Raw genomic sequence first — 20,869 nt, forward strand, 5'->3', positions numbered from 1 at the left:
ACGATGTTGACGCCGTTCTGACAATGCAAGATGAAAAAAGTGTGGATAGGTAACTTGTCTCAGCATCAAATGTTCCATTCCTCACATGCACTGCAAAATTCCACAGTAGTCAGAATAACCTGTGTGCAGGTTATTAAGGTAATTAAAAAAAAAAAAAAAAACTGAATCCCTCTTAGTAACACCTGAAGATCAGCATCCCTTTCAGGTACTCGAGTGTTCATATTGTTACTGCTCAACTTCACAAGCTGCGCTGCCTTCACTACTGTACAGGGGTCGCACTTAACTTTTTTTTGAACTAGCCAGGCGGACTACTTAGAATCAATTTTGACACTGAAGCAATATTTTGGCTAGCCAGACGGACTAGTAACTTCAGAATTTTATGATTTTTGGCTAGTCCGACGTGATTTTGGGTGGCCAATGGCCAGCGGACCATCGCCAATTTCGAACCCTGCTGTACGACTGCATTGAAACTACGGGAATGAACTTCTACAATCACCACACATTAACAAAAAAAAAAAAGGAAGAAAATGTATTCAACATAAGACAGACTTTACTGCATACCTGAATCCACACATTATGGCAGAAATTGAACCACCAACACATACATAAGCACAATATTTTTGAATGAGCAAAAAGTCAATGCTTGAACCACCTGATAAGCAAGGACCAAGATCCAATTACCAGTGTCCCCCAGAAAAGTCCTGCTTTCGGATCACCCCCACGCAAACGTGATTGTCCTGCTCCCAGGTGTGGGCAAATGAGATGACTCGGTGAAAGTGTGTGCACTGGTAGGCTTGACACATTCATGGGGGGGGGGGGGCAGGTGATAAGAACAATTTCTGGTCCCCATCTGGAGCTGAAAAATACTTTTTGTTTTTACGAGGATGACTGCTGCTCGAGGTCAGCTGCTACCACCTCTGGCTCCTCATCGTTGTAGATATTCTCCGCCTGTGATATGTCAGACGACACAATTTTAGACAAAGAAAGATAGAAAAGAGAATGAGATTTTTTAAAAGCATAATCACCACCTCATTAATCAAAACAAGACTTGACCGAAGACTCTTCGGGGGCAGTCAAGTTAAAACGGCTCACAGGATCTCAAGTTTTAACAACAATTTTTCAATGCTTTGAAGATTCACAGGATAGCACAGACTGAGAGGGCAACATCACTCAACATTTCCAAGGAATGACATGTTTAACGCTGACAAGAAGTCATTACAGGCGACTCCCATTATAACAAAGTCCTGAGAACCAGCAGTATTCTTTCATTATATGAAGATATTATTATAGCCGAATAGTAAGGTATATAAAGATATGTAAATGATAATTTTAGGACCTAAATTCTTTTTCTTCGTTGTAACAACAATTTTCTTACAACCGCATTCATTATAATGGGAGTGCACTGTACTGGAGTACGGTGAAAAAAAAACAGTCACTATGCTAAATAAAATGGATCAGTAAAGCGTCTCAGCATCCACTTCGTTTCTCCTACAATCTCCAACTCACCATCTGCCAGACTTGCATGATGTTGTCCTCGGAGACGGAGCAGATCACCCAGGGGTCGTTGGGGTTCCAGGAGAAGTCCGAAATCTTGGCCGTGTGTCCCCCGTGGATGAAGAGGAGCTCTGGAGGGCCATCCTCTGCATCTTCTGGTGTCTGGTCCTCGCCGATTTTGCTGAAAAGGAGAGAAAATGTGCAAGGAAGTGAGATGGGTGTGGCAAGACCGGTAGATTCCATGGATCAGATTAGATAAGTGTCTGCCCTGTAGATATGCACTGCATTTTGAGCACCTGATATGCACTGCATTTTGAGCACCTACCGATATGTAAGATGAATTTTCAGAAACACTCTGGTATTACAATCACAAGTATCACATGATGCACAGTTGATTCAACTGACCAGGATGAAAGAATGCTGTACGGTATTTTTAGCACCATGGCATATGACAGGAAGGTGTTACACATGAAACAATTATCACCATTATCATCATCATTTTTGTCATTAATATCGTTTGAATAGTTTGATCGCAAAATGGGCTAAGTGCCATCTTTGAAAACTTTAATGTAAGTCCATCATCAGATAGAGTAAAATAAAACCTCTCCAGTGATACTTCACTTGTTGCATAACATCAAGGATTATTCTTGAATTTATGATAACTCATATTTCCTTAAAACTTTCTTTGTTTTTAAGTAGGTTTAATAACAAATATATCAAAGTGAAACGAATAGAGTTAACTTGTTTTGTGATCAAACTCGCCATATTTGGGGACATTCTTCATATAAAAAAACAATATGAAGGCAAATATAATTTCTGTTTTCACAACAGAAAGATGACTTATAGTGGGCATGATAAATGAATAATTTGGCAGAATAAAAAAAAACCCCAAACGAACAAACACTGCTTGACTTGGATGGAGAAAAAAAAGCCCAGCATACAAAACAATATGTGAGAATCAGTTACCAGCTGGAAACTCTGATAGACTTTTCAGAGTGTCCCTACCTTAAGTCCCACACATTGAGTCTCCTGTCGGTGCCGCTGGAAGCGAGGATAGTCTCATTATGCGGCGACCACTGCACCTGGAAGATCTCATCCTTGTGCGACTCAAACGAATGCAGCTTCAGCTTCAGGTTCCGCAGGTCCCACAACGCCACGGTCTGTAAAGACACATCACAAAAATATCAAATCACCATAAAACTCCACCATTCCTGATTGTAAGTCACACTTTCAAAAAATGTTCAGTGTTGTGTGGCAACAGGAATCTTAAGTCATGTTATGAACAGGACCTAAAAAGCATCCTAATACATCTAAAAACATTGTAGCATAAATGCAAACAGTGACGCTTTAATTACAGTGGAACCTTATTATATAGAGGTTGGGTATAACCAACCCTCATAACAGGGTGATTTTGGGGTCCCAACTCTTTATATTTCGTTTTTGTGGCCTGACAAAGTGAAAAACCTGACATACGGTAATTGTCACCGTCTTTAGATCCTTGTTATAACAAAGTTTCCCTGAATTATGCAGTCTATGACGGGGAAGTCAACACTACACCCACAAAATTTATGCCAAGGCTAACATACCTCTACAGGCTGTGATTCTTGTTCACGGAAGTAATACCAGTTAATGCAAACTTGCATTAAGTCAAATGTAGCAGAATGTTCCTGCACTTTTCTCCTTCCCAGTGAATTTCACCCTCGCGTATGAAAGCACTATTTCCTGATCCTCCTCACATTATCATACAAACTGTCTAACCAGTGTATATCATACACATTCCTTGATATGACTTGATTCAATAAACTAGAAAAATCAGCTAAAGGGCAATTCCACGCCAAAGTGGACATGACATCTAAAATTTCAAATTCATATTTCCCACGCAATTTTGGTATCAAATGAAAGCTTAAAGTGTGAATTTTATTAATTTGAGTAAAAATGTTTAGTTTCATAACATATTCGGGGTCAATTTTTCAATTGTTTAACTAACCTTATTAATTTTCAAAAATGCATAAATTATAATACAAATGTAGCATGGCCTGTATTCAATATTTGAGAAATAAATGTTATGAATTGTTATATTTAGAACTTAGTAAATGTGAAAGAAACAGTTCATTTAATATTTTTACGGTTTCCATGATTTGTTACGCTTCAGTGACTTCTTAAAGGTGACCTTGTATTTTGTCCTTCCGTTACCACAAAAAGAGGTCTTTTTAATATTTTATCAAAAATAGTAATATAAAAACCATAAAATTTTCAGTGTAAAGCAAGTTTAGGTAGGCCTATAACTTGGCACCCATCCATCCACGAAACCCCTCCTCTTTGAATAATTATAAATAAATTAAAAATGTCCTTCCGTTACCGAAGCTGGTAACGGAAGGACAAAGTTGTGGTAACTGAAGGACTTAGAGTCTGTTTTTAGCCATTTAATGTCCCTAAGATGAGAACACAAATGTGTCAGAACCTACTCTAAGTACCCTTGACTAAATTCAAACAACAAATGAAGCCACACCTCTTTCCTGAATGCAAGTCTACTAAAAAATGGCTCAATTTTGTAATTTTGTGTACAAACCCTATGGGAAATAGTGCTCTTTCATAAAACTCATAAAAATCTGATAATTTTTTTTCTTTCGATCACTTTGATTACTTGACTTTTGCCTAACTACGTTTAAAAAGTGGTCTACAACAATTTTCTTTGGAAAAAAAAACACTCAAACAACAAAAGGAAAAAAACAAAGAAATACAAAAGAAATTCAAGAAACAATAAAAAATAAAAGAATTGAGATTGATTTTGCAATTTTTTATCACTACATTTATTTAATACCTCAAAATGAAGATCCACACGAGAAAAATGTCCGTCAATTGCTTCACATTAGTATTCTATGGGCTAAAATGTAATTTATTGAATAAATTTGCATAATCGATTCATATGATTAGGAATTAGCAGTATTTTGAACAATCTAACTATGGTCTCGTGTAGATTACTCTCGAGGGTGATGTGTGCAGATTTTAATCAGGATTTATTTATGCAAACAGTGTAAGAGATAGGGGGGGGGGGCCTGGGGATATGCCCCCAGACACCCCCCCCCCCCCTCCCCCACACACTCACACACTGTGAAATGGGTCCATAAGATTTGGCTATTTGGGGGATTAAGCAAAAGAAAGAAAAAATATCACATTGGACTACAAGGATTAACATTTAAGTTGGAAATAACATCCTTCACTGTATGCACACAAAGCTCTTTGTCCTTCCGTTACCACACATTTAGTGAAAACAATGTGCTGTAATTAAAAAACCAGGTGACATGTTTCAAAGTTGAATACATAAAAGTAAAGCTAAAACTATTTGGATCAAACTGTATATCTGCCACATATTAAAAAAAAATTATTAACCTTGGAGAGGTTTAATAAAAACTAACCATAACCCATCTTCCCCATACACTATACACAGACAATCTGCATGTCCTTCCGTTACTGTCCTTCTGTCCTTGGTCTAATTAAAAAATAAGTAAACATATTTGAAAGTCAAATATATTCCATTATAGCTAAAACTATGGCAATTAAACTGTATACCAACAAATTAAAATAGCGCCATAAACTTCACAGAGTTTTGATAAAAACTAATTTGCCTGAAAACCCATGTCCATTTTGATGTCCTTCCGTTACCGACCTCATTAATATGCATATTTCATTACTCTTTAGCAGGTATGACAAAAATTTTGGTGGAATTATAGTCTTTGGCTCTGGTAATACATCTCTATAGTTTGAAATGCTGTATCCATCAAACTTTTCTTAGAGTACTTTTTTAAACTGTGAAAATTCTGTCTGAATGTCCTTCCGTTACCGTGGAATTGCCCACAAGTCACCATTCTTTTATGACTTTGCCTTCCTGAGGACCCATCACCAGCTATATACAGTTTTCACTTCAACATCTACGTTCAGTAGATTGCTTTGAACTTAAATTAGCTGTAATCTTAAATTTCTAACAATCCACAGAACACAAGGATATTTCGGACCAAAAAAACTGAACAACAGCAGTGTATGAACAGGAATTATTACTCAAGAGACATCTCCGTGTAATGCATCTGTGAAGACATGACATATGAGTCAGTATAAAAATGATGTACAGGACAGAGTGGACCGTTGAGAATTGGATGCGCGAGTTTAACTTTGGAACTGTTTAAACCCATGAGTGCAGTGAGTGATTTTTAGACAGTTTCCAAAGTTAAACCAGAGCATCCAATTCTCACTGATCCACTCTGTCCTGGTCCCGAAATACATGAACATGAAGTTCAACTTTTTGCCCTATCATGCATCTGGTACACCTACAACACTGTACAACTTAACCCTAACTAGGCCGGGGGGGGGCTCCGAGGCCCCCCCCCCTCGACGTTCCGCGCGATGTATCGCAATCGCAAAAAGCTATTGCCGCGACGTTTCATGACTTTTTTCTTTCGAGTCTCCCGCATCTTTTGACACCAAATTTGCGACGCCCGGGCGTGCGGTTCCGAAGTTACGCATAAATATGTACATGCATGTCAGACCAAAAACTGCTCAAAAACGTGAATTCGTGTACAATTTCAATGCAAACTGTGCTTGCAGGCAAATTTCATAAAAGCATGATTATTTTGGTGTTTTATTGATTAAAATCAATAAAATAACATATTTTCTTGTTCGGAGCGATGTCGCGAACAAATTTCATCGAAAAAACAATGAAAAACATAAAGTCGAAAAAACAAAAAATACATAAGAAATTAAAAAAACAATAAAATACTTAAGAATTTTTTCTGATATCACAATTTTTTTTTATTACATTTGCTAAGGACACTAAAAAGAATATTTACACAAAAAATGTGCCTGTTTTGAGCTTTATTTTGTGATTTATACCAAATAGTCTGATTTCATGCATCATTATGCATAAATTAGCATAATTTAGCATAAATGATAATTTTTTGAAAAATTAACTTCATGGTATTTTAGATTACATCATAGGCAATGTGTGTGCCAATTTTCGTCGCGATCGCGCGGTCGACGGCCGAGATCTGGAGGGGGGGCCTGGGAGGCCCCCCGGCTCTATCAACTACCTAAATAGCCCGGCCTAGTTAGGGTTAAAGGCTTGAGCCATGCTTTTGAATTTTACCGGACACATGGCTCAGTGTGGATCAGTAAACATCAGTGCATGATGATTGACCAATCATATTGCAGAGATTCTAAAGCCCATTTTATAAAATGGTTACCAGATAGCTTACCATCGTATGACTCAGGCGCTTTCTTACCTTGTCGGCTGACCCCGTAGCCAAGATGTATTCACTGTATGGATTGAATGAGAGGCAGTTCACCTGCAGGGAGCAGCGGAAAAACATGACAGGACAGATGTTGATCTGATTATATCGCTGATCAAATTTCAAGCCTAAAAACTGATTGGGTACTGCACAGATAGCTATCATTGTCACATCACTTACACATACTTCTGCATTGAAAACGTTCATTTCAAGAATATTAAACATAATGATCCCGTACATTAACTACAGTGGACTTTTAGTAGAAAGAGACATGATATACCATATACAGTCAAACCTGCCTTAGCGGCCACCTGTCTATAGCGGCCACTGAAAAATCCCCCCCGAGAGAAAAGCCCTGTTAAAGGCCCTGTGTATAGCGGCCACCTGTCTAACGCGGCCAGCGGCCACAAATTTTGTTTCCCGTGGTAGATTTTAATCTGTCTATAGCGGCCAAAGACCCGAAGGAGCCGTAGCCGAGCAAATAATTCAGCATGTTTTGCTACTTTGTAGCTGTGCCAGTTATTCCTGGGCAACGTTCAGTGATCGCCACCGCTTCAGTCATCACCCATTCAGTTATAACAATGCACTAGTGTTGAGCTTTCTTCAGAATTGTACACATGCTACTGTGCAACAATTTCATAATCACCAGCATTGTTCAATGCATGAAACACACGTGTGCATACATACACACATACATGTGCAATATGTACATGTAGGCTGTGCACACATATAGTTGGATAACCTGTCTCTAACGGCCACCCGTCTCTAACGGCCACTTTTTTCGTCTCCCTTGGGTGGCCGCTATAGACAGGTTTGACTGTATTTCATCCTCCCTTTCTCAATATGGCATATTCTTTTGTTGGTTTTGTTTTCGATCATGATACAACAAGGCATCTGATACAATGAACAAATACATTTAAGTCCAAAAGACTTTTTTGATACCGAACTTGCATTGAAGGACCCTGGACGTGAGGTAGGACCACTTTATGAGCATGAGTTGTGTGTGACTCTTTTACACACGAACCTCCATTTTATGTCCTATCCCAGGAACAGAGCGATTTGCCTCTTACTCTTGGGCTTGGGAATCAAACGCGGGTCCTTTGGATCTGGACGCAGACTGAGCCAAATCACTGCCCAATAATGCCCCTATAGCCTTATGCCCCGTGGCATGGGTTTTAATATCCTTACTTACCCGACTCAGGGTTTGTGCAAAGATGCTAGTCTTTCTTTTTCTTTTTCTTTTTTTTTTCTTTTTTTTTTTTGGGGGGGGGGGGGGTGATGGTTTAGAGTAATATGCAGGTGAGATCTAGGCCTTATCATAACCACTGGTTACTGGGAAGATCTTGTCTTACCTCAGCTGTGTGAGCATCGACAGAGTGTCTTGCTTTGGTAGTGTTGTTCACTCTTGTATCCCAGCTGAAGAAAAGATGACAAATTACATAGAAGTTTGAATCTTATTGGGGTTTTTTTCCTTCTCTTTTAGGGAACAGTGGTTACTGTAAAAGTGGACACTTCTGCGGCATGGAAATTTCTGCGCATTTTACGCAGCACGAAAGTAGAATGAAAAGAAAAGCACATGATTATGTTTTTTTGTTGTTTGCTAAATTAATTGAAGATTTCAGTCTTCGGAATTAAACACACGAGAAATTTATCTTACCTGGCAGAGAAAAAAAAAAAAAACTTGCGCAAGAAGTTCCACTTTTGAGGCACTAGATTTTGAAGTGTATTTTTCTACATGCATGCATCATCACATGTTATCAGTGATGAACCATATCAACTATACACAGATACTACACACAACTCATCATACAATACTAGCAGTCAATACCAGAATAAGAATAGTTGTGTGTCATAGCACATTCAGCACTAATACATATCAACCACACATGGATACTAGGAAAAACTTATCATTAAATAGTGAAAACTTCAATCAGAAAATCTAAATATTGGCTTCCCCTTTCAATTAGACACACATGCAAAAATACTACTCATACCTTTAACCACTGATTCTCCCAACTACCCCCAACCCCCCCCCCCAAAAAAAAAAAAAAAAAACCAACAAACACAGCAATGACGCACTCACATCATGAGTTTCTGATCGTCTGCCACGGAACCAAAGAGACTCTCGTGCAGGAGGTGCCAGGATACGTCCTCCACCACGGCGGAATGACCGGTGAAGATGATCTTGGCGTCCACCACTCGGTTCTCCTTGCAGTTGGCGTTGATGTCCCACAGGCAGATGGTCTGTGAACAGCCATAAAAACAAAAACTCAAAGTTTATTCTCTGACAACCTAGGGAAGCAACAGCCTTCTGCCTGCCACTTGATTCAACAAACCCTTTATTACTGCATCGGCCAGATAGTCCTGGGGGGTGTTTCATCAACGCTTGTCAGCGCCGACAGTTGTCGGCGCTGACCAATTTCAGCAAAATCCTTGGTTTTGCTTGGCTGAGATGCTCTGGTCACTGACTGTTACTATGGTGATTCAAGTTGTCAGCGCCGACAAACGTTGATGAAACACCCCCCTGATCTGCACGCAGCCAAGAATATACAGTGTTATGAAGAGTTCCTTTCCAAAATGGGCTAAATCCATTTTTCATCAAAAATGGGACTGTTTCACATAAATTATGCATTTCTATACTAGTCCTACACAGTAAAACCTTCAAAGTATTGAAATGCTTGTGAAAAAATGGGGAAAAAATCAGGGAATAAAATTGACTTTTCTTCAAAACGGTGCTAAATTCATTCCGCCCCCCCCCCCCCCCCCCAAAAAAAAAAAGGTGCTATCAGAAGCCCTTGTGCATGCTTTACCAGACCGTGACCCCAGAGAAAGGCCAGGCTGGCTAGATTTCCTGCCTGTGTAGCTTTCAAGATGGAAAACTGATGAACTGATGATCACTCGGTTTGCACTGCTTATTACAAATCTCCCAACCACCATTTTCACAAATGGCAATCAACAATACAGACAAACCTGGTGAAAGCTTAAACTATCCTGGGAATATTTAAAAAAAATAAAATCGTCATTAAAAAAACCCTGCTATATGTATACCTTTCCAACCATCGACCATGTTTAGATTATGCACATACTGAATATGTCACTGTTCAACAATCCAGTCTCAGCATCATAGAGGTGGCGAAAAGAACCAACAGGCTCAGTGAGAATCAGAGCGTGATGAGAAATACAGAGAACGCAGCAATACATCACATATTATTTTTCTTGTGTAATAAATCTGCATGTTAGAATGAGGAAGGATTCATTTTACACAACTTCTTCAGAGAGAAACTTACCCACATCTATAATACAAAAAAATGAATGTGAATCACAAACTTCAAAGACATATGTGTACACCTGAATATGTCGGAGCTGCATACTCACCCATTTTTTCTACTGGTCCGATCTGTCTGTCGGACCAGCAGGTACCCAGTTTTTGCATTTTTTACTGGTCCATTCCTGAAAAAGGTTCCTGGTCCGACAATGATTTTTACTGGTCAGGGACCGTTGGATCACTGCCAGTGTGCAACGTTGGATATGTATAAATGGGACTGAAAATACACACAAACACACTACAGACACAGTGTTACACACACAGATATCTATAGGTGGGATCGAGGCACTCACATGGTCATCTGACGCACTGAGGAGGTGTCCGTGCAGGTTGGGATTCCAGGAAAGACCATAACCTTCCTTGGAGTGACCACGTAGCCTCAGGTCTGGTTTACACTGACCATTCACATCTATGTGGTCAAGAAAGCATCAAAGCAAAGAATAAGGGAAAACTGTAGGGAAAACTGCACAGTACAGGTGTATACTCTAGTTACTGCAACATAATGGCGAAAAGCTCATGTGGGAAATATCAGTTTAACTATTGAGCCCACAGTGCACAAAGTGGTAATGTGTCATCATGCTTGAATACTATACTGACATTGTCAATGGCTAATAAAATTCAACAACTCCAATCGAAAATGGGATCTTCATTCAGAAAAAGAGGGGTCTGTGAAATCACACAGTTCAGGATAATTATAGTAGCAGATGAATGCTATTTTGCATCAGATAATGGATTAAGAAAGAAGAGATATTAATACTACTGAGTAAATCACTGAGCAGCTGATAAGTATACTTTGTAGGTGCAAAAGCCCCTTAAAGGCAGGAGCCTTGCCTTCTAATTTGCTTGAAACCAAGTTTGGTTGACTCATGCAACCATCCACATAAAGCTCTGCCATCCTGAACATCAATATTTAAAAGCTGGTACAATGAGTAAGAAATGCAGACATTATGGGATATTCTTATAATCATCACATCATATTCAATATTCATATTTCAGGGCTGCACACTAAACCATTTTTTCTGCTGGTCCAACCTGTCCCTATTGGACCAGTAGGTACCCAGTTTTTTCATTTTTAAAAAACTGGTCCATTCCTGAAAAAGTTACTGGTCCGACAGTGATTTTTACTTGTCTGGACCGTCGGACCACTGCAAATGTGCAGCCTTGCCTTTTTATTGTTTCTATATTAAGAGTATGGATAACAAAAACAGTGGAGATAAGTTTTCCTGGGAGCAAGGGAGAACATTAAACAGCAAGACAAACAAGAGAAGAACTTTGACTCTGTCCCACCTGGCTTTGAGGGGTGTTTGGTGTAATCAAAGACTAGCACGTCACTGCTGGGGGTCTTGGTAGCGATGACCGTTGCATTCTGGGGCATGTAGCGGGCACGGTTCACCTCCCCTTCATGGTTGATCTTGATCTCGATCTCAATCTTGCCGCTCACGGAACCAAAACCTCCAAACTCTGCGTCAGCCACGAGACATACAAGAAAAGTGCCAAAGTAAGTTTTGGTTAGAGTCAGCATCACACAGACATAGCTAAAGTGTGTGTTGACACCATGAAAATAAGGTAACATGTCAACAAGGCAGATATGATTACAATACAGCAAGGTGCTACATAACTTCATTTATCCACTTGCCTGGTTGGGCAAGCAGATTTTCCAATTTGCTGCAAAACACTTGCCCGAAGATTAATTTCACTTGCCCAACAGGAAAGTTCAAAATATAAGGAAATAATGTAGAAAATCATGAGTTAGTCAAGGGCTGAATAAAACACAATCATTGGTATAAACAGCACACATTGATTTGCATGCTTAAACACAATGGACTATGGAGTAATAAACTTGGTCCAATCAAGACAATGTTGCCATTGCATTGCATTCGGGCTTCTTCACTTAAGTGTTGGAAAGTTGCTGAAATGATCAAGTATAAAGTGTGTTGCATCACTAAACAGCCATTATCTGTGGGCTTCTGTATGGTTGACTTTGTGGGTTTGTTGGGGGGAATTAGTGAAAAAAAAAAGGTGGCTTCAAAACTTTTTCCTTGCCCAATTTGGGCAAGCATTTGTTCTCATTGTTCAAAAACACTTGCCCAAATTTGATTTTCACTGGCTTATATAGCACCCTGCATACAGCAGTAAGTAATGCCACTAAAAAGGGATGACCTGGTACTGAAATAATACAACTTGAGCAAGTGTTTGACAACCGTTAAAAACCACAGGAGCTCCTTTTACATCAATGGTAGCATGTACAATTACAGATGCATCTTATTCATTTATTCATTTCTCATGTCAGACAAACATCCAGAACTGAATGTATGTATACATTTATACTCATCTAAAAGGGTAATGAATTTTGTCAAAAATTTATTACTGATGACTTTTATTGTTTGAGATGAACAGTCTCTCCGCAAAAAAAAACAAAAACAACCCAAACAAACAAACAAACACAAATCTGATGCAAGATGTGTAGAATGCCTCTGTATGATGCACACGTATGGTTCAAAATTTGTTCTCTTCTCCAGCAAGTACATGTATAAAGGATTCAACGCAGCTATCACACTGGATATAGAAATTTGTTACAGTATCAGAAAGAGAAATACACAACAACATATCACTGAGGTACGGGATGGAAAAACAGACAGAGAGTGAAAGTTAGAACACACCTCCTTTTTCGCTGTCGTAATGGGCAGCCTCGATGTGGGCATCGTCGTTGGGGAGCTGGACACTGGCAATGACGAGGTGGTTCTGTTCATCAGATCTACAAAGGGGACGGAAAGAGGTTTACTTGTACAGTCTGAATGGCCCGAACACAGGCAAACTCCATCACGTATGGTACGGCACTGCACAGACACTGACCAGATCTTTCATGCAAATTGTGTACCAGTATGTATACTTTTGTACACGCAGTACCCTACCCACATCTAACACTAATACAACGTACTGTAAAACATGATATATTTGCGGCATGAAATCTTTGTGAATTGCCACTGGCATTCAATGCATATAATAGTGTAGACAAGAACTTTAACATGCATTTTAATTTCGTGAATCTTGGTGCTTGCAAAATTCATGAAAATGCACGGGAACATTCCTCGTTTTACAGTAAGTTTTAATCCATGCTGACCACATCATTAGTTTACTAGAGGTATTGTTAATGTAGGATTGTTCCTAATCAGTTGCAGATGTACCACCGCGAACCATAATAATTAATCCTTTTTTCAATTGGCGTAGGAAAAGAAATAATGTCTCATAGAAAAAATTCTTGCAACTCAACAAGGGAGTGAAGACACATGAATGATAAAATAAGTTATCACTCTACACCTACAAGCATAGACATACTGATTAACTTACGTGTGAGTACCGAGTACGAGACGGTGAACAGAATAGTCTTTGCCCTCTGGTCTGTGGAAGAAAAATGAAACAAAAAGACAAAAATCATCGGATCATATTCATCATTTGCATCAAAATGTAATATTTGTCATTGTGGTAAGTTTAACTTTAATAGACAATAACAGGCCTCGAAATAGGATTTTGGAGGGGCACGGCCATTTAGAAAAGGGCACTTTTTCCAAGAGGCCAGGGCACTTAAGTCAGTCAGAGGGGCACCAAGGCCACATTGGAAAGGGCATGTTTGGTGTTTATGAAAAAAGAAAGAAGAAAAACAAACCGAGAAAAACAAACAAACACACACACACACACACACACACACACACACACACACACCCAAAGTGCAACACACAACAAAAACCTCTTCCCTACAGCTGTAACACATTCCCGATCTCCGCGTTTCTATCAGGTGAAACAACATTTTTTTAAACAGGAATAAAACAACACACCTTACCGTATTGATTGAAACTCGACACCCTTTCAGGCCAGCCAGGCTGCCATGAAACTTCAAAGCACATTCCGACAGCTGGCTGGCAAAACCACAAGGCAAAGGAATTTGCGTGCGCGTGTAGATTGCTATGATTAGTCTGTGACAGACAGTTCATGACCTCCAAGAATGCGCCAGTACGCGCGGTTTCTTCTGTTGATTGGTCTCTCTCTCTCTCGACCCCTTCCCATTCCCCAGTCTGGCACACCTTGGCATCGTGGGATTTTTCTTTTTTCTTGGTGAACTTGGAGTTCACTCTTCACTACTCTATAGCTATCTGAATATGCGCTGCCTAGCTAGTACATACTCGCGGCCGCTGCGCTGCGGAGGCAGTCGGGACGGTAAAAGCCGGTCGGGCGTACATGTACGTACACGTCGTCTCGTATCTCGGAAAGATACTTTGAGTTTGAATCAGATATATCGGGACGCGAGTGAACTGAAGGTATGATATTTGAGATCAGGAAAGTTGTTCAAGCTTATTAAAGAGACTTTGAGAAAGGGCATATCATACGTCATAAATAATAACTTTCATTCTAAAAGGGCACCACGGCCCCAAGAAAAAGGGCACATTTTTTTTGGCCGTAACTTTGATCAAAAAACAAAAGGCATTGCGGCCAACGAGAGGGGCACCGACGGCCATGGCCGTCGGTGGCCGTCGGTTAATTCGAGGCCTGCAATAATGAACAGAATGGTGAAAGCTTCGTATAACTCTGACACAAAATGGCAGTGAAGGATTTTGCATGTTACTGCAGTCACGATGAAATCATGTGACGACATTGGTTATTGATATATGCACAAGAGATGATGTGACCATTCACAGGACTCCCACTGACTGGCACACGAATAGTTACAATTTTGAAAGGGTTTTTTTTTTTTTGGTGGGGGGAGGATATCACAAAACACAACACAACTTCAAATTATTGTGGTCACAATAACACTAACAACCTTTTAACACACACAATATCTTGAAAGTACAAAAAGTGTAATAAAAAAAAACATTCATGACTGATTTACCTTCTATTCCTCGCTGAAAAAAATAAAACACATAAACTCTCAACTTCTCCTAAACAAAGAAATGCCCAATCAAGTGTTTTCAGATTTGTATGACGCGATACACAAGGAAGAAAGAGACAAAGACAGACAGACAGACAGACAGACAGACAGACGCAAACACATTTCATACTTGGTGACATCGGGAAGCCACTGTGACGTGAGACTCGGCCACTCCAGGGCATGTGTCATCACAAGGTCGTAGAGGAAGGGCGTGTTCTTCTTCCATATCTTGTACTCCTCGTTGATCACCCTCTCCTCGACAGCATCGTCGAATGTTTCTATGGATACAGATGAAAAATGGGAAGGAGAGATGAGCAGGGACAAAAACACAACATGAAACAATCTTTAACTCTAACTTTTAAAGGACAAGTCCACCTTTATATACATAAGGATTGAGAGAATGCAGCAATGTTAGTAGAACACATCAGTGAAAGTTTGAGGAAAATTGGGCAATCCGTTCAAAAGTTACGAATATTTTAAGTATCTGCGCAGTCACTGCTGGAAGAGAAGACTACTACAGTTAAACTCACATAAGTCGATCTTCTCGGGACTGAGCAAAACACATCGACTTAGGCGATTTTCGACTTGTGCGTAAGTCGAAAAAAAATCGACTTAACAACAGTAACACCACACATACATTTTGTATAAATGTACGTACATGTATGTTGTCTACTCTGGAGCCGAGAGCTGGAGAGGTGTGCCTCAGCACGGGTCGCCCGGCAGGGCCGCGGCTAACTTTGCATGGACAGTGCATTAGTATTGGCACAGGTCCGATTACTTTACACCCTTGTTAAACCTTGGGGAAGTGAATATGAACGATATTTGAGCAGTGATTGATTCCAGTTTACCATACCGTGGCTTGCAATGCGTGTAGAGGTATAATTCTGATTTACCCGTGCCCGTAACTTTCCCCCTACTTTCCGCTTTGAAAACTCGGCAGCTTCATCCATCCACTGCACAGCGCAGACTCACTGACTGCAAACATACACAGACTATACACAGCCCAGTCGCTGTACGTACACTTGTACGTAGCGCGACAGGGCTGTCCAGCGGACCTCTAAACACGAAGAGAGTTCAACAATCGCATGCGATCGCTTTGAATTTTGATACTTTAGATCATTTTTTTTTTTCACCAGTCTGGTCGGGCTAGGTCTTATGTAAACAAAAACTGGCGTCTCGTGATTTTGACAGTGATTTATTGCACAATAAAATCTTATTCGACTTAGGCACAGCGAATTTAATGGTTTTTCCGTGAAAGTGTTCTTGGAATTTCACCTACTTAGGCGAGTATTCGACTTACAAAATTCGACTTATGAGTGAATTAATACACGTAAGTCAATGGGGAAAAATCTGGACTTTTTAAAATCGACTTGCGCGATTATTCGACATATGCGATGTCGACTTAGGCGAGTTTAACTGTACATTGTATGATGTCACATGCGTACAACTATATAAGGAAACTAAGAAGAGAATTTCACAAAACTTTACTTTTTGAATAAAGTGCACATTTCTTCGACTTGCTACTGACATATGTTAAGGATAATATTATTCCCCCTGCCTTCTGAAAGAGAGAAGTCCAGTGTTGTTTTCTTATGCGAGAAAAATGGAAATATGTTGAATTTTCTTTATTCTTTCTTTATATCGTTGTACTCATGTGACATCACAAGCTATAGTAGTCTTTTCATCCGGCCGTGACTGAGCAGAAACTTCAAAAATTCATAACTATTGTCCGATTTTGCTCAAACTCTCACAGATGTGTTCTACTAATATTGCTGCATTCACTCAACCCACATGTCTATGAAGGTGAACTTGTCCTTTAAGGACCACCCACCACTTCATATTACCTTTCAGGTCGTTTGTACATGGTCACCAGTGTGATTAAACTGAAGCAGCCAATCACTGTTATTCCCCCCTCCCCCCCCCCCCCCCCCCCCCAGGGGGAAAAAAAGTGGGGCAGGCAGTTTTCTTTTCTAAAATATACCTACCAATGGTATATCAGCATGGACATTTCATTCTACAAGATGAATGCAAGAACATCATCATACTATAACCTGGGGCTAACAGACTCTTTTGAGCTCTTTTAAAGGACAAGTTCACCTTCATAAACATAAGGATTGAGAGAATGCAACAATATTAGTAGAACACATCAGTGAAAGTTTGAGGAAAATTGGACAATCGATGCAAAAGTTATGAATTTTTAAAATTTTTGTGTTGGAACCACTGGATGAGGAGACTACTACAGCTTGTGAGTCATATGCGTACAACAGTATAAAGAAAATGTAAAAGAAAATTCCAACATATTTTCACTTTTTTCGCATAATAAAAGAGCTCTTGACTTGCCTTTTTCTAAAGGCAGGGGGAATAATATTACCCATAACATTTGTCGGTAACGAGTCAGGGGAATGTGTGCTTTTTTCAAAAGATGGCATTTTGTGAAATTCTCTTTATATTTTCCTTATATTGTTGTACGCATGTGACATCTAAGTTATTCATACTATGGAGTAGTCTTCTCATCCAGCGGTTACTGCACAAAAACTTCAAAAATTCATAACTTTTGAACGGATTGTCTGATTTTCCTCAAACTTTCAATGATGTGTTCTACTAATATTGCTACATTCTCTCAATCCTTATGTTTATGAAGGTGAACTTGTCCTTTAAGAGAAAAAATGGTGTAGGGTAAGAGCACCAGTATTCGGTCAGCTACCGGTATTCGGTCACTTAGCACTAGTCACCAGCCAGTAAGTTCAACTGTCACAACACACGCAAATCACATCAATTCACATACTTGCACACTCATTCACAACAGGAAACTCCCTTAGCCCCGTCCAGAAATCCATCCAAAATCCCAAATGTTACCGTCAAAAGTGCAGACTCGGCGCTACTTTCCGAAAGCGCACGCGGATAAGGCCCAGTTTTGAGAGTACGGGTCGCCGAAAAAAGCGCTAAAAATTGAGAAGTTAATGGACCGTTCTCTCGCGGGATTTTTTGCTTATCGCAAGCTTGGAGAGTGTGATGGTATCCTCAAAAACGCAAAAGAAAAACAAAATTTCCGTACGTGCTGATACAGTGTCTCAATGTACAAGGGCTGAATGCAAGTGCCGAGTCCCCAGTATTCGGTATGGGGAATTTTCAAGGTGATATATTTTGGGATTTTGTGAAATTCTGTGTGATATTTGACAAAATGAAAATTGAGATTAAAGAAATTTGATATATTTCACTTACATTGCTGTAGATATGATGTATGTATGTATTATTTTAGTTTGAAAAATATCGCAAAAAAGTGACCGAATACTGGGGATGTTACCCTATTGATAATACAATTACCAAGATAAAATAAATAACACTGGAATTATTCTGTAAACATTCAATAGTTTGATAATTTGAAGTGGGTGGTGATTGGGCTAATGAAATTGAACAGCCAACAGGAAAACCAGTGGCATACCATAATTTTTAGTCAATCCTACGAGACCTAAATCAAGTTCGACTTCATGAAACACCCCCCATCGGCATTTACTGTAAAACGAGGAATTTTCGTGTGCATTTTAATTTCGTGAGCGCCAAGATTTGCGAAATTAAAACGCACGCGAAAGTTCTTGTCTACACAATATGCATTGAATGCCAGTGGCAGTTCGCGAAAATTTCATGCCGCAAAAAAGGCCGTCGGCTCCAATTTGCGAAAAATTCATGCCGCGAATAGAGTAAAATATCCCGTTTGCGGCAGTTTAAGCATTGGTAAGAGTTTTTCCAACTTGTAAACAAATCAGGCAAATTATTTTCAACCATTTCATATACCATAGACAAGATTATTCATTAACGCAATTGTTTTCATGAAAGAAATTTACCACTGACCAACGCAGTTTTCATGATTTACCAGGGCAAAACCCGGCACAATTTTCGCCGATAAGGGCGATATGCGACGTAGTATTTCTGCTTGCGGCACGATGTACAATCCCTACGCGCGTGCTCCGCGATCTTTAGCTGAACGCCTTCACATGTCTCGCGAACATTGCGTAAGCGCCAATTCCCATTGCGAAAGCACGTGAAAATAGCGTGCGCACATGCATTGGCCGCAAACAAGATCGCAATTCTGGCGGTGTTGTTGATGTCTTTCTCGTGTTTTTCTCATTTTTTTCGATGGTAACATCCACTTTCCGAAAAAAATGGCGGCCCACATCGGCTCGCGAAAATTCTATTTTACGTGAGGATATGTTTTCAAAATCCATGAACATCGAGAAAACAACAAAAAATCCAGTTTCTTGGACCATTGTTTCTTAACTGTTATGTTAAGAAGTACCGAAAATTTCATTTTGGATGCGATATGTTGTCATTTAGGTGAGAAAATTTCACTTTCGTCAGAGATCGTGCCCATTTTATCGGTTGGTTTTTGTTGATTGCTAGTGTGTTAGTATATGTGTAGTGTGCATGTAACAGTGCAATGCTGTGTTTAGCTGTATATTACCGTGTATGTTGTACCTGCCGCGAACGGCTGCACGGCCGCTTACTGACGCAGTTACTCTATATCATGTTTTACAGTAATTGACTTGTTCGTCGTGCTCCTGTGGCTGTCCCGAAGCAAAGATGTCGAATGGCAATGGCTACATGAAAAAAGTCTCCAAAATCTCCCGACAGTTGAGCAAAATTGAATTTGAGGCATTACCACGAAATAGGTCTCCACTCCATTCACCGCTTTATTGCGAAATAGGTCCCCACTCCATTCACTGCCGTTCATTTCATAGCCGGGGACTTCTTTCAACCTCCATATATTACGATATAGACTTTGCACATATTGTATTTGGAGACGCACACGCAGAACAAGAGGGGACCGATATCACGATTTGGCAGAATTTGAAGACACAAAAAGCATACCATAATTTTAGTCAATCTTAAACTTTAAGTTCGACTTCAATTCTTCATGAAACACCACCGCCAAACCGGGCCAGGCCCCTGCTACTGCTCTGCGCCAGGCGCAGGCTGGCTGGCTAGCTCGCCTGTGATCGTGCATGATGTGTCCATTGATTGCATCTCTCGCCTCGTACAAAGTAGCATGGCCAACGGAACATCAGAAGAACGTGCATTCCCATAAGCCTCACACCGCGAGATTGCGAGAACAAAAGACTAAACCAACGTCTCAGAGGTAGTTTACGTACATTTCTACAAGTTAAAAACACTTTTGAATACATACCATTATCTTTTTCAGCCATGGCTGTTGGAGTTCTTTGCTGAATTCAAGACAAAATCCGGAGATATCTCTCCTCGTTTATCGGTCTTGGACAATGGATTTTCCCCGCCAAACAAGCAAAATGTCGCGCTACATTTACCAATTACGGCCAATAGAGGGAGCCACTCAGGTAGTACGCACAGTGCCGTGGGCACCCGTCCCGCTTCATCATGAATATTCATCATCTACATGTATCCGTAATACCGTTGAAATCAGGGGCGTCACCAGCTTTTTTTCAAGGGGGGTGCGTTTTGACACTAAATGTTTACGAGATTTTTTTGGACAGACATTTGGAATATAGGAAGCTCTCAATCCCTAGACTTTTACTGTTTTTTGAGGGAAACCAAGCGGGGAAAGGGCAACGGCGCGCCGGTAGCTAGGATTTCATGGGGGGGGGGGGGGGGGGGGGGGAGGGTGTGGAAGTGCCGGAGAGGGTTGCATCCCTTAGTATGGATTATGGAATGACGGTGTGAAACGACAAATTACTGGCAGCGATATCAGGGGAATGGCATAACGACTACATACGAGCGAGCGGAGCGAGCGAGCTTGGAAATTTTGACATTTTACAGTCCAAAAAAACTGCCGTTTGTAGCCGTTTTTTTGCTTTGTAAATTAAGGGGGGCGCACCG

General features: G+C 40.2%; 1 protein-coding gene across 1 annotated transcript; it reads right to left on the reverse strand.

The window, feature by feature from the left end:
• Nucleotides 1–820: 820 nt before the first annotated feature.
• LOC139740290 (histone-binding protein RBBP4) lies at nucleotides 821–20,328 on the reverse strand. Its single transcript, XM_071650872.1, has 12 exons — nucleotides 20,205–20,328; nucleotides 15,153–15,300; nucleotides 13,447–13,497; nucleotides 12,759–12,853; nucleotides 11,386–11,559; nucleotides 10,392–10,507; nucleotides 8,857–9,017; nucleotides 8,126–8,189; nucleotides 6,768–6,830; nucleotides 2,500–2,654; nucleotides 1,507–1,675; nucleotides 821–948 (listed from the first exon to the last, which is right to left on the reverse strand). Exons 1-12 carry the CDS (start codon nucleotides 20,221–20,223, stop codon nucleotides 877–879), a joined length of 1,287 nt encoding a protein of 428 aa, XP_071506973.1. The 5' UTR covers nucleotides 20,224–20,328; the 3' UTR covers nucleotides 821–876.
• Nucleotides 20,329–20,869: the final 541 nt, after the last annotated feature.

The sequence above is a fragment of the Diadema antillarum genome, unplaced genomic scaffold (assembly GCF_040938485.1).
Source record: "Diadema antillarum isolate AM-2024a unplaced genomic scaffold, OU_Dant_1.0 seq00000846_RagTag, whole genome shotgun sequence".
In the NCBI taxonomy this organism is placed as follows: domain Eukaryota; kingdom Metazoa; phylum Echinodermata; class Echinoidea; order Diadematoida; family Diadematidae; genus Diadema; species Diadema antillarum.